At 40.3% G+C, this 14,861-nt stretch overlaps 1 protein-coding gene across 1 annotated transcript in view; it reads left to right on the forward strand.

Annotated features, from left to right (window-relative positions):
* Positions 1-14,861, forward strand: part of MLIP (muscular LMNA interacting protein) — a 394,933-nt gene that overhangs the window by 227,869 nt on the left and 152,203 nt on the right. The window contains exon 4 of the mRNA XM_056565747.1: positions 12,869-13,012. Coding sequence (XP_056421722.1) covers positions 12,869-13,012 — 144 coding nt within the window. The remainder of the gene's footprint in view (positions 1-12,868; positions 13,013-14,861) is intronic.

The raw sequence follows: 14,861 nt of genomic DNA on the forward strand, positions 1-14,861 counted from the left end.
TTTTAAAAACAGCCATAATGTTTTCCATATATGAGAATATGCTCCTTTTCAGGTAAATGTATTTGGAATTAGAATTTCAAGGTACCTATCATATTAAGCTATACTATTAGGCTAAGTTAACACGGGGTATTTCCAGACATACTTCATTGGTAAAATGTATTACCATAATGTGCTCTTTGTATGTCTATGGGAAAGTGGTTGCCTGTGCACACAATAAGGGAAAAAAAGTACATATCTTTTACATTCATGTATATATGGGACATGTTATGCAAATAACTCATGTTACGCAATTAACTCCAATGTACTTAACTAACTTTAATGCAAGCTGGCTTCTCTGTATGCATAACTCTGGGAGTTATGTACATAGTGGGGCTGCTTTCGGCTTTACTGACCACCTCTGGCCCTTTGCCTTATAATAGGCAGAGCTTTTTTATTTTTCCACATGCAAAGCAAATTTAGGGCTTGTTTTTTTGCTGGACCATATGTACTTTTTAACTCATCCCTCATTTACCATAAAATAGCTACCCCACAATCTGATTGCAGGGTCCCAATGGTTGTCATTAGAGATGAGCGAATTTACAGTAAATTCGATTTGTCACGAACTTCTCGGCTCGGCAGTTGATGACTTATCCTGCATAAATTAGTTCAGCTTTCAGGGGCTCCGGTGGGCTGGAAAAGGTGGATACATTCTTAGGAGACTTTCCTAGGACTGTATCCACCTTTTCCAGCCCACCGGAGCACCTGAAGACTGAACTAATTTACGCAGGATAAGTAATCAACTGCCGAGCCGAGAAGTTTGTGACAAATCAAATTTACTGTAAATTCGCTCATCTCTAGTTGTCATGATAGCATGGCCTCCTGTCTGCCAAGTACAGAAGCCTGTGAGTTCTAGCGATAGGCTGGATCTCATAGGAAAACTGTCAGTGTAATATTGGCAGTCATACTATCCTGCAGTAAAGATGTTCTGCAGCATAGTTTAACAGGTAAAAAGTTAAAACTTTTAAAATGAAAGGTTTATCAATAAATAAATAACGTTTACAAAAATAAATTAAATACCCCTTTTCCAATAAAGTCCTATATTATTTAAAAAATATATATGTATACATACAAATACACACTAGGGGGGATTCATCATTATTTGTCTATTGTAGACACAGTTCTATCCATTTACACTTCTTGTCTATTGTACACTCTTGCTGAGAATTTACTAAGGCTGTGCATGTCCTTTGACAAATCTTGTGCAAATATAGAAACGCCCCCCCCCCCCCCCCTCGCTCTACCGTACACTCCTTCTCTACCTCACAGAAAAAGTGGACACAGGGATTTTGTTCTATTGCTTTGAGGTCGGATTCCATTGAGGTTTTTTTATGCATCATAAAAAACGTCAGAAAAACTGTCCCAGCTTTTTCCTGCGTTTTGTCAGTTTTTCTTTTTGTCAGGTTTTTTTTTTGCATTTTTGCTGGTGTGTGGAAACAAAAAAATGTACTAAACTTTTTTTTTTTTATTTAGATATGTTTATGCAGAGGACTATGTCAGATTTGGTGGATTGCGATGATGAACAGTGTTTTTTATTTTTTTAAATGTCAATAAAAGGGTTAACGAGGGCTGTGGGGGAGTGTTTTTTTTAAATAAATTTTTTTTTCATTGTGTTGTGTTTTTTATAATTGAATTTTCAGGCTTAGTAGTGGAAGGCGTCTTGTAGACATAATCTATTACTAGGCCGGGGCTAAGCGTTAGCCCCCAAAACAGCTAGCGCTAACCCCCAATTATTTCCCCGGTACCCACCGCCACAGGGGTTCCAGGAAGACCCAGTACCAACAGGCCTGTAGCGTCAAAAAGGGTGCTCCTAGGCCTAGGCAGTAACAGACTGGCGCTATTTAGGCTGGGGAGGGCCAGTAACAATGGTCCTCGCCCACCCTGGTAACGTCAGGCTGTTGCTGCTTGGTTGGTATCTGGCTGATACCGAAAAAATTAGGGAACCACACACTTTTTTAATTTATGGAAAAAAAACGCATAGGGTTCCCCCTATTTTCAGTATCAGCCAGATACCAACCAAGCAGCAACAGCCTGATATTACCAGGGTGGGTGAGGACCATTGTTACTGGCCCTCCCCAGCCTAAATAACACCAGCCTGTTACCGCCTAGGCCTAGGAGCGCCATTTTTGACGCTCCAGGCCTGTTGGTACTGGCTCTTCCCGTCACCCCTGTGGCGGTGGGTACCGGGGTAATAATTGGGGGTTAGTGTTAGCTGTTTTTGTGGCTAACACTAAGCCCTGGCTTAGTAATGGATTCTGTCTATAAGACAGCTTCCACTACTAACCCTGAAAATTAAATTATAAAAAACACGGGCACATTGAAAAAAAAATTATTTAAAAAAAATCACTCCCCCACAGCTCTCGTTAACCATTTTATTGAAATAAAAAAATAAAATGATGGTCATCGTCGTAGTCCACCGAATCTGATGTAGTCCTCCGCATTCACATATCTGAAATGAGAAGAAAAGAAAAACAAGAAATATGAGTTAGTACATTTTTTGTACTCTCCCCTGGGAAGAGCGCACATAATGCAGTGTGTTCCTAAACAGGGAGCCTCCAATTGTTGCTAAACTTCAACTCCCATCATGGGGGGCTGTAGTTAAGCAACAGCTGGAGGCACACTGGTTGCAAAACACTGAGAGTTTGTAACTTAACTCTGTGTTTCCCAACCCGTGAGCCTCCAGCTGTTGCCAGACTATAACTCCCAGCACGGGGTACGGTTTGTCAGTGCATGCTGGGAGTTATAGTTATAGTAACAGCTGGAGCCACACATGGAGGGAAGCACTGAGTTAGGAAACAGACAATGTTTCCAAACGAGTGCGCCTCCAGTTGTTGCAAAAGTTCAACTCCCGGCATGCCCAGGTAGTCCAGACATGCTGGGAGTTGTAGTTTTGTAACATCTGGAGGGCTCCAGTTTGGACACCACTACTTAGCGGTCTCCCAACTGTTCTCCTCCAGTTGTTGCAAAACTACAACTCCCAGCATGCCCTTCGGCTGTCTGGGCATGCTGGGAGTTGTAGTTTTGCAACAACTGGAGGCACACTGTTTGGGAAACTCAGTGTTTCCCAACCTTACTCAGTGTTTCCCAACCGGTGTGCCTCCAGCTGTTGCAAAACTTCAACTCCAAGCATGCCCAGCCTGCCCAGGCATGCTGGAAGTTGTAGTTCGGCAACATCTGAAGGGCCAGATGTTACAGAACTACAGCTCCCAGCATGCCTGGACTGTTTGGGCATGCTGAGAGTTGTAGTTTTACAACATCTGGAAGAGCACAGATTGGAGACCACTGCACAGTGGTGTCCAAACTGCGGCCCTCCAGATGTTGCATATATATGTATAGAAAATAGGATTTTCCACATTCATAATGACTTGTACTATAAAAACTTTAATGTTAATTTTTTCTTGTGGTAAACACTAAAAAACACACAAAAAAATCTACCACTTATATAAAAATACAATAAAGTACAATAATGTGTGTCACGGAAAACAATCTCAGAATTGCAGTAGAAAGCATTCCAAAGTTATATGTAATAACAGCAATTGTACAGGATGATGTTTTCCAACTGATGTATAACTCCTCCGCAGAAATGTAAGCCAAATTGCATAATAAAACATAACTTTTAATGGTTACTAATATAAAGGATTAACAAATAGAGAAATGTTACCCCCCCCCCCCCCCCAAATAAAGTGCACAAGATACAAAAATAAAAATAAAATTATAATAAGTATATACAAAAAAAAGCTCATTGCTATTGGTTTTCTAAGCACAAAGTGTATCAAAGTAAAGGAAGAACAGGTGGTTAAGTTGAATGTTTGTATCGGTAGCAGATTGTGGAACAGGGATAGGTAATAACTGACCCTATTCACTATTCTGCAGCTTTATTGCACCCTTCTAAACATGTGTTGCTTTTCCTAAAAAGGCAGCCTCACACTGGAACCTTTCCCTACTCCTCATTGGAATGCTCTGACCTCCCTTTGCATTTCTTTCACCTGTATTGGTGGATTCCTCAGGGGACTAGTCTAAGAGCTATTCAAGCAATGTAAAGCAAGGTAGGCATGAAAAATGAGAAAATAAAAAGTACACATGCCTATCTATATACACTAGTGTCAATTATTGTGTTGTCATGAAAGACACAAATGGGTCCCACATAGGCCCACCAGGTACATAGATACTTCCTCAATTTTGCATTCCATAGCTATTACCACTTAAAGAGATACATGTTTGATGGAACTTGGTCATTAAAGTAAAAGCAGGCAGCATTTTAAAGGAGTTAAAGGCTGGGTTTACATACTGTAATTTGGTTAATCTTTTTATCCGAAACCGAGTGGGCCCAAAATACAGAAAAAAAAGTTTTCGCTGTATTGGTTACATTTCTGGTTTTGGCATAAATACTGATCAAAATAAGTGAACCCAGACAAAAGGAATAAAAAGTAATTGCTAAGTATTTTTTATGGAGCTGTGTAAGGGCACGGCGGTTATCTTTTTTAAATAGATTGGACTTTTGCATGCTTATTATTCATGCTTTTTGGAATAGGGTAACCAAATATCGAGTCTTTTTTTTGTTTATGGCATTCACTGCTTGGGAGGGTATAACAGAATTAGAATCATGGCAGAAGCAGCTTAATGTATAATAGTGATGAAAAGAGAAACATTTTTCAAACTTATACACTGGCCTTGCAACAAACATAGACAAAACTGTAATTATACTGTATAATAATAAGCCTTGACTTTATTTTTTTATTTATTTATATTTTCTTTATCAATTTTATTATTCATACAAAAAATAGTAATGTAATAACTCTTCCATATCAGCAAAAGTACATGTTTTCATACATTTTTCCACTACATCAACTTCTACCTTAAAAGCATTATTTCATTTACCCCATATCCTTCCATCATCCTCCCCCCTCCCTCTAGACCTTGACTTTATTAATTGTGGTTGAATATATAATGATTTTTTTTCACTGTGTACAGACTATTGCTGACAAGAGTTGATCAAACTTTTGAAATGTTTGGCTTGCCTTGCTTGCAGAACTTTTCAAAAAAGTTTGATTTGCAGTGAATAGGTTAACTGAAAACTCATGCATACAGTAACACTGTCTAAGAGCTTTGAGGCCCTGTATAGCACTGCTAGGTTCACATAGGAATGTATTTACGTAGTAAAAAAATATATATATTTTACGGCTACGTTAAAGGGGTTATCCACCATAAGGTGATTTTAGTACGTATCTGGCAGACATTAATGGACATGCTTATGAAGGATCTGCGCTTATCTTGGGGCTAAATGTCTGCGTTGTGAGATTACCATAATACTGTGGCTAGCTGTTTGTGAACTGGTATTTCCTGTTTGACTTTTCTTTTTTTGACTACAAATGCCAAAATTCCATTTTCCTCCCTCCCACACATCAGCCACCTACCCATTGAAACATAAATGAGCTGCATCCATTCAAAGACCTGTGGTTTTCAATCAGGGTGCCTACAGCTGCTGCAGATTGATCTCTCTCCCACCAAGTGATCCCTCCACCCATTGAAGCAGACAGGTTCCCTGTCATCAGCTGACTAGTGAGTCATGTCTCGGCCGCATTGCAAGCTGGGAAAAATCTGAGACAACAGTCATTTTGTATGCTGGTAAAAATAAATATTGGAGTGGAAATCACAAAAGAATTGTGAGAAAACCATCACACACAGGTACAGACACTATATTTTCAACTACACTAACTTTACAGCCCCTGTAGCATAGTCAAATAAAATAAATTCCTGGAATACCCCTTTAATGCCACAGTTATGGTCACATGCGACATTCCATGGTAACTGACAGTTTTTTAAAAACACACTGCACTAGTGGGTTTTATATGGTTTTAAATGAAAAAGAAATGCATAAAGTATCCATTTTTGCTGGTAGATACCAAACTGTGTTAAAATGCACACAGAGGTACATAAAAATGCAATGGCTTTTTCCAAGCATTTCAAGATTATCTTTCTGGGTGTAGCAAACGGTTTTGAGGCTGGCAAGTGAAGATGCAGTGGCTTTTATGAAAAGTTGAAAAAATTCACCCTTTTGGGAGTTGCAACAGTATGGGTGTCCCAGATTGTAGAAAGGAAATAGCTTTTGTATTAACAGCTTGAAATAATTATTCCTTTTGGGAGTTGAAACAGATTGGTGTCGCAAAAAGGTGAACAAGATATAGTTTTTGTAAGAACAGCCAAAATATTATGCCTTTTTTGGGGATAATGGGCTGTGTAGGCCTGTCGGGTAGTAGCAGCATCAGCAAGAGTTGGTGGACTAGTGATAGTTCTAGCCAGCAGACAGCAGGCCGTGGTGGGTGAATTAGTAATAGTTGTAGAAGCCAACAGACAGCAGAATGGACTAGTAATAGTAGACTGTAGACACCAGGAAGTGGTGGACTAGTGATAGTTGAAGCCAGCAGACAGCAGGCAGTGGTGGGCTTGTGGTAGTTGAAATAGCCAGCGGACAGGAAGCAGTGGTGGACTGAATGTAGCTGTAGCATCTGATGTCCTAGAAGTTCATGGGGTCTGGGCATGGTTTCTGTCAGAGAAAGGGTACAGCTTAGGTATACATCAACCTGGTTGTTTAGGTGGTGGTTTACAATCCTTTGGTAATGATTCATGTCAGGTTGGAATACCGGATGTAACAATTTCATCATCATGTACTCCAACATAAAAATGCTGCTTCTGCTCTGCCTCTTGCAAGAGTAGGGCTGGTAGATGGAGTGAAGCGTTGACTCAGCAGGGAATTGGAAAACCGTAGGAAGCTGGCTGCTAAGCTTATTTCTATAAAAATCTAATTTCTTCTTGAAAGCCCTAAAAAATTCCTCCATTCCGGCTTTATACTGAGGGGCTAAGAGTATAGCTAGATAGCACTCATCTCTTTCCTTCATACATTCAATACGTATGTCGGTAAACAAGCAAGAATGCATACAGCTTACCATTCTTGTTAGCTTTTTCGAGAGCCTATCTGGTTCTGCCTCCTTCCCATACTGCCATGGTTGGTCATCATGGTCGGCATCTCCGTCACCATCAATGTAACCTCATGTAGGTTCCTCATCCCCTATCTTTCAGCAGATTCCAACTTGAAATCCTCTTCATGTCTCTTCCTCCTCATCCAACTGTTTCTCAAAAAGAGCAGCCATACTCCTGCCAGCCAGATGTGAACCTTCCTCCATCCCTTCTTGCTTAATCATCACCAAGAGCATTTGCTTGAGAAGGAATATCCGAGGCATAACATCACTAATTCCACTGTTGTTCTTGCTAGCAAATCGTGTTACCTCTTTGAAAGGCCTGGGCATATGACAGGTGTCCCTGATTTTGAAGCATAGAGGTAGCAGGACAGTCTTGGCACTCCGGAGCATATATGTATGGGATGGTTGATGAGCAAGGATGGCAGCTCTGGGGTGCTCTTAAGTAGCAGACTGTATAAGTAGCAAACTGTAAATATGTAAGAATACAGGTAGAACAGCACTCACCCAAGATGATGCAAATGATTAAAACTTTATTACATTTGGTCAGGCATTAGATGAGCAGCGGGGAAGGAGAAGAAAGACGGAGCTCGTGGGTGACGATTCCGTTTCGCGGGTGAGGGCTGTACTACCTGTCTTCTTGCATATTTTAGGTGTCTCTTATTAGCTGTCTCTTATTAGCTACCAAGTCACACTGGCTCCAAAAGGTGTCTGTATGCTTTGCGCTGCTGGTTTAGACGGTCCAACATGTGTAATGTTGAGTTCCACTTTGTTAAGACATTGCAAATGAGTTAGTGGTAAGGAAAACAATTTTGGCATTGTAGGTCTAGGAGGGCATTTTTAAAAGGATAAGAACAGCTGAACCAAAAGTAGACATTCTGCACATAGCCAGCACTTCATTGGCAACTGAGGCAAATTTTCTAGAAATATTTTAACATTTTTTTTTACATGTGTCAAACAGCAGCGCAGACACAATTTTTATGCCGTTATTGGTGACCATGTTTCCCATTTTTAGATAACAAGCAGAGAGCCAATGTGAAACTACCTGCTGCAGACAGTGCAACAACTCCTCCACTATATGGCATTTTTCGCTCAGGCTTAGCAGTATGGCATCACTCGACTTTGCACAGATGAAAGGAGAGAGGAAGAGGAGGGTAATCTACACTCCACCTGTAGAAGTTGCAAGATGTTCATGAGGGAAGAATTGGATGAGGAGGAAAATGAGCATAGGTGGCAGGAGTCAGAAGGTGAACTGGATCAGCACAAATGCTTTACTTCACAACAGTGGAGGTGTTACTTCTATTTCCTGGCCTTATTGCGGTGAAGCCTTGTTCTGGAGGATGATGACCCTGTGGGTCATGAAAGACGTGTATTGGTTCTGGCCATACACCTGGCTCTTGCCATAAACTACCACTCCAAGTATCTACTATGGCATGCACCGTGCTGCACACTGACAATCCATCTTTAAAGGCCACTTTAACTGTGTCAAGTAACTAGTCGATGAGGCACCTGGGTCAACATTTTATGGTCAGACTCTTCCTCCATCTGAGATAACCAAGAATGAGTCAACCATTCCACAATGGTTGTATTATCCTCTAAAACAACAAAAACCCTGATGCTACTTCTAGCACCATGCACCTGGCTGCTGCTACCTGTACCTATCTGGGTAAATGAGTGGTGCCTACAGTGCTGGTACTGCCACCCACATACTTACTGGCAAAGGACATGGCAGGGCTACTCTTTTATTGACCCCTTCCTCATTTGATCATTCCATACCAGACATTTGTATAACCCAGCCAGAAATGCTCTATTATTTTTTTTAAACCCAGAAAATAAAGGTAACTTGGAGTAAGAGGCCCAGTAAGCTTTTAATCTCCCTGCTACAATTTTTTTTAACCCATCTAGAAATGCTCTATATTTTGTTACGCTCAGAAAATACAGGTGGCATGGTATAACTTTCACTGCTAGAAATGTGTATTTTGTTTAACCTAGCTATAAATGCATCATACTTGGTTAATACCAGAAAATACAAGTAACATGACATAACAAGCTCAATAAACATTTACTTTAACCGCTACAAATACATTTTTGTTAGACCCAGCTAGATATACTCCATATTTAATTTAACCCAGAAAATACAGGTAAAACACAGGTCAACCCACAACACAAATGCTTTACTCGAATTGCTTTGTGTTTTAGTATGATAGCTTTCTATGGGCTCGTTCTGCAGTTATATTGCTGGGATTTGTAGTACAACTAGACACAGTCTAGACACAATACAGGTCCATGAGGTCAGCCTACTGTATAACACTTTGTTCAGATTGCTTTGTGATGTAGTATGAATGGCATAGCTTTCCATGGGCTCATTCATTGGGTTCTATCAGTCTCTTACACCCACTGCTAGGCTGTCTCTTGATTGGACTGGGTGTGGTATGCAAGCAATGATTGGCTATCCTGCAATTATGTGATCTTGCTACTGGCTGCTTAATATTCTGGACTACCCTGATGTCATCTCAGTGTTCATATTTCTTCATCCTATTCTGAATAGGTGCCAAAACACCATGTGTTACTCATCTCTTCTCTTACACTAGCTCTGTTGCCAGGCTTGTGCAAAGCTAGCCTGGCAAAGTTCTAATGATTGTCAAACCTCATTTTAGTTCTGAGCAAGACTGGGTTCTAGGGGTTTGGCTCCGTTACCTCTAATGCTGATATAGAAAGACTGATACAGAAAAGAGATCACCACTACACTATTTTTCACCTTTCCCTGTACTTAAAGGGTACTCCCGTGGAAAAAAAAAAAAATTAATCAACTAGTCCCAGAAAGTTAAACAGATTTGTAAATTACTTCTATTAAAAAAACTTTACCCTTCCAGTAATTTTTAGCAGCTGTATGCTACAGAGGAAATTCTTTTCTTTTCGAATTGCACCTGATGCCCGTATCAGGAACATGGACAGAGGTGTCAGCAGAGAGCACTGTGGACAAGACAAAAAAGAAATTCAAAAAGAAAATAATTTCCTCTGTAGCATACAGCTGCTAAAAAGTACTGGAAGGGTAAAGATTTTTTAATAGAAGTAATTTACAAATCTGTTTAACTTTCTGGCATCAGTTCATTTAAAAAAAAATCGGAGTACCCCATCGGAGTACCCCTTTAATAAAGACTAGTTAGAAAGAAGGATATACTGGAGCAGTACACTAATGTGCAGAAGTTTAGCTAAAACACTGTGAGACTTTGTCATGAGCTACTGTGAAGGGTTAATATCATCCTGTCCTATTGATTGATAAAAATGAATTTTTTGCTCTGTTAGCAGTTTATTGTTATGGGAAAAAAAGATATTAAAGTAGGAACTTCACATGAATGAAATGAGAATCAGCAAATAATGTATCATTTTAATTTCTGCTTTAAAATAACTGCTACCAGAATGATACGTTCAAGAGAATTATTTGTGCCTGCAGTATTATCAAACCTGAGAGAAAAAATATATCCAAATTATTTTAAAATTACATTTAAACTTTTTTTTTTTTATTAAATAGATAGATATTCCAATATAATAAAAATTTTTAGATGTGGCTTTGCACAGGGACAGAGTACAAATGTAAAGCATGAATTATACTTACCTACCCTGGTTCTCCACAGCTCTTATTTCAGTGAGTTCTGGTCCCCTACTTATCTCCTCTTCTTGCTTCTTCTGAGACAAGGTCCTGCTGGGAAGACATTATCTTGAAAGTTGCCAAAGGATTGAAGGACCACAGGTCTGCCATTGAGCTGCATCTCCTACACAGTGGTGTTACAAGCAGCAGCATAGCTTCAAGTAAATTGGGCCTCAATAACATGTACTGCAGGTGGCCAGGCACATGACTATGCAGGAATGAATATGATTATGGGAAAAAACTGACAGTAAAATTTGCTGAATCAGAATCAAAATAAATCTCAGAAGATTCACTCATATTAATAAGGAATATTCCTTAGAAGTGGACCAGTCATGAGGAAAACATGGGAGTAAATAAGTCCATGGCTAGATGGGGATAGTCATCATGATTCTGAGCACACCAAATGATATGTATTATCTGTTATGTATGTCTGGTGCCATTAGATGGCTCTGTAGCTGATAGGTTCTGAAGAAGTAGTTGTCTTGATTATCTCATATGTAAATATTGTGTAATGACTGGTTCTGTCTGCACCCATAGGGCTACTTCTGCATACCTCTGTTGTTTATGTTAGTTACTAGGAAAATGCCCCGAGCTGCTTGGGTGTGGTTGGAGTTTCTTCCCAGTCTATCTGTACTCTGGTTTCTTCTTTCAATCAGGATTCTCCTTTCACCTACACTGTCATATATAAGAAAGTCACTTTCTGTTGTACTTTGCTTGTGAAAGTAACCTGATCACTGAAGCTAGCACTCCTTATATCTCTATTGTCTATTTTGGTTTCTGATCTTTTAGCTTGGTTTTACACATCTCTTCTGGTATTTGCATTGTTACTTCGCTATCTCCTGTTACTGACTTTGGCTAAGACTGACTTTGTTTAGAACTTTGTAGTTTATTATTTTGAATCTGTCTGTCCCAGCACTTGGTAGGAAGGGACTGTCTTCGTGGTTGTGGAACCGTTATTTAGGATGGGTATGCAAGTAGGCAGGGACAGAGGGTGTGGACAATATTAGGGCTTCACTCTATCCCTGCCCAACATGACACTTTGACTCCTTGTTCAGTCTCCATTTTGTTTGACCAGTAAAAGACATAAACCAGTGCTGTCGCATCGTATTAATTATCTACAGTAATTAAGTACAAGACATAACACCAAAATATCAGCCTTTTTGTTAATATGTAAATGAAGCTCCAGTGCCAAGGGAATATTCCCTAGCATGACAATAACCCAGGTAAGTCTAGCCCATATCCAATTTATCAAGGTACAGTCAAGGGGTAAGTGTATACAATCGGGTAAGAGGAGATGGATAAGAGGACCTGGGCTGGACTTATCTGGGCTTAAACTGTGCTAAAGAATGTCCCCTGTAATTTTGAGCTTCATATATATATTAACTGAACACTTATATCTCGGCACTGGAAAGGACCATACAGATAAAAATGGTATGCCCAGAACTATTGTGACTAGCCCTTTCTAGCCAATTGCTTATGTTGTTGTATTTTATTTTAACTACAGCATTCACTTGATGTGTCAAAAAATCCTACAATTATTCTCAGTGTCTGCCAAAATTAAGCACTGTTCCCTAAGCATATTTTGCAATCTACAAACATATTTGCTTTTCCAATATCAGTAGCAATAAAAACACTGACTTACTATGAAGTTTTATTAGTTGTTATTCCCCTCCAGTCCAAAAGAATAGACAAAATTGCATTTGCATTTCAAGTGTCTTCTCACAAAGCAAAAATAAATAAGTCTATCCCTGAGGCCAGAGCTTTTTTCACTAGCTATTTAGATTTATGTTCAATTTATGTAACAAAACTATACAAAACATGGTTTTAGCTTAGCTAATAATAGTAATAGGAAAACTTTGGGAGGTAAGTGATAGTTATCTGTGACAGGTCCTGTCAAAAATAATGATCATGAGAAAACGTGACTAAGCATAGCATCTTATATTTCTAGAGTATTTAAAAATGAATTAAAGGTTATTGACAAAGTATAATCACTTAGAAGTTTCTAATTAAGATCATATTGCAATTTAGTGTTAAAGTAGCATGACAGTCTAGTGATTGGCAAATGTCACATATACATATTAGGATTTGCTTTTGGCATTTACAACTAATGAGCCAGTGTGAAAGTTCTCTTACACAGACTATTTCTTGTAATTACGTTATCATAAAATAATAATGTAATACCAAGATTATTCTCTTTACTTATCACTAGGCTTCTCCCATTGATAGTGGAACAAGCCCTTTGACATTTACTTTTGTACCTTCCATTGGAACGCTTCCTTCGGAAGTATTGCTGGCAAAAAAGTCAATTTATCCAAGTAAAATTGTGGGTCATAAAGGAACATGGATGCAAAAGGTACTGCACTGTATACATTACAAACATATGTACAAAAGATGTATGCTTTCTTTGTTCAAGAATAGTCTATATATGAGTCCTATACATGTCAGATTAGAAATATTGTAAGTGAAGGTGTGCCTGAGTATATACTGACAGTATGTACAAAGAGGCTTCAGTGTCTTCTTATTGCTTTTATGTGGCTTGAGGGCCTGAACCCCAGAACCATTATGGATTCAGTAAAATGGTATGACTGGCTTTTCACAAATAGAAGGATCTTTCCCGGCTTTGCATGATTGCTTACAGATATGCATATTGTGGTTTCTTGAAGGAAGGATATTTTAGAAGTTCAAAGATGTGCTGAATAAATCTTTCAGGTATTTTCATTATCCAGTAGGACTGCATTATCATGTTGGCTCGTTGTAAAGTTCTGTGCTGCCTCACAGCAGTAGTATTGTTGATTGTGTTTTTTTATGTACGTGCGAGCATGTCTTGCTGCTTGCATACAATAGCCAGTAGTGGCAAGTAAGCAAAATAAATCTCCTTTTTTATGTTGCTTAAAGTATTAAACACTGCTGCTTTTCAATCCTGAAGCTTTCAAAGTTGATATATGTGGTGCACTGCCCCACTTTATTAAATACACCTTGCTGGTACCTGGTTGGGCCCCCTTTTGTGTTCAGAACTGCCTTTATTCTTTATTAAATTGTCACGATGCCGGCTGGCAGGTAGTGGACCCTCTGTGCCAGAGAGGGATTGGCGTGGACCGTGCTAGTGGACCGGTTCTAAGCCACTACTGGTTTTCACCAGAGCCCGCCGCAAAGCGGGATGGTCTTGCTGCGGCGGTAGTGACCAGGTCGTATCCACTAGCAACGGCTCACCTCTCTGGCTGCTGAAGATAGGCGCGGTACAAGGGAGTAGGCAGAAGCAAGGTCGGACGTAGCAGAAGGTCGGGGCAGGCAGCAAGGATCGTAGTCAGGGGCAACGGCAGAAGGTCTGGAAACACAGGCAAGGAACACACAAGGAACGCTTTCACTGGCACTAAGGCAACAAGATCCGGCAAGGGAGTGCAAGGGAAGTGAGGTAATATAGGGAAGTGCACAGGTGAAAACCCTAATTGGAACCACTGCGCCAATCAGCGGCGCAGTGGCCCTTTAAATCGCAGAGACCCGGCGCGCGCGCGCCCTAGGGAGCGGGGCCGCGCGCGCCGGGACAGAACAGACGGGGAGCGAGTCAGGTAGGGGAGCCGGGGTGCGCATCGCGAGCGGGCGCTACCCGCATCGCGAATCGCATCCCGGCTGGCAGCGGGATCGCAGCGCCCCGGGTCAGAGGACGTGACCGGAGCGCTGCAGCGGAGGGAGTGAAGCGAGCGCTCCGGGGAGGAGCGGGGACCCGGAGCGCTCGGCGTAACATAAATCATTTCTGCAATTTGCTGGAAAAATTCCTCAGAGATTTTGGTCCACATGGACATGATGGCCTCATGCAGTTGCTGCAGATTTGTCAGCTGCACATCAATGATCCATATCTACATGACCATGTCTGCATGCCTAAAGGCATTGAGTTGCTGCCATGTAATTGGTTGATTAACTATTTATGTTAGCAAGCAATTAATCAGGTGTACCTAATAAAGTGGCTAGTGAATGAAAAATAAAAAAATAATTTATATTTTGTTAGTGTTGCCTAACCCTTAAAAAGTACATGTGGCTTCTCCTAATGAGTGGGATTTAGTAAACACCTATTCCTATATTCTTCTCTGTTATTCTTAACAGTTTTAACCTCTTCGGGACGCAGGGTATATGCATGTGCCCTGCATCCCCGATCCTTAAAACCTCAGGGCGTACCTGTATGCCCTGGTCCAGTTTAACTGGTTTAA

This window comes from Hyla sarda, chromosome 3, assembly GCF_029499605.1.
Source record: "Hyla sarda isolate aHylSar1 chromosome 3, aHylSar1.hap1, whole genome shotgun sequence".
Lineage (NCBI taxonomy): Eukaryota > Metazoa > Chordata > Amphibia > Anura > Hylidae > Hyla > Hyla sarda.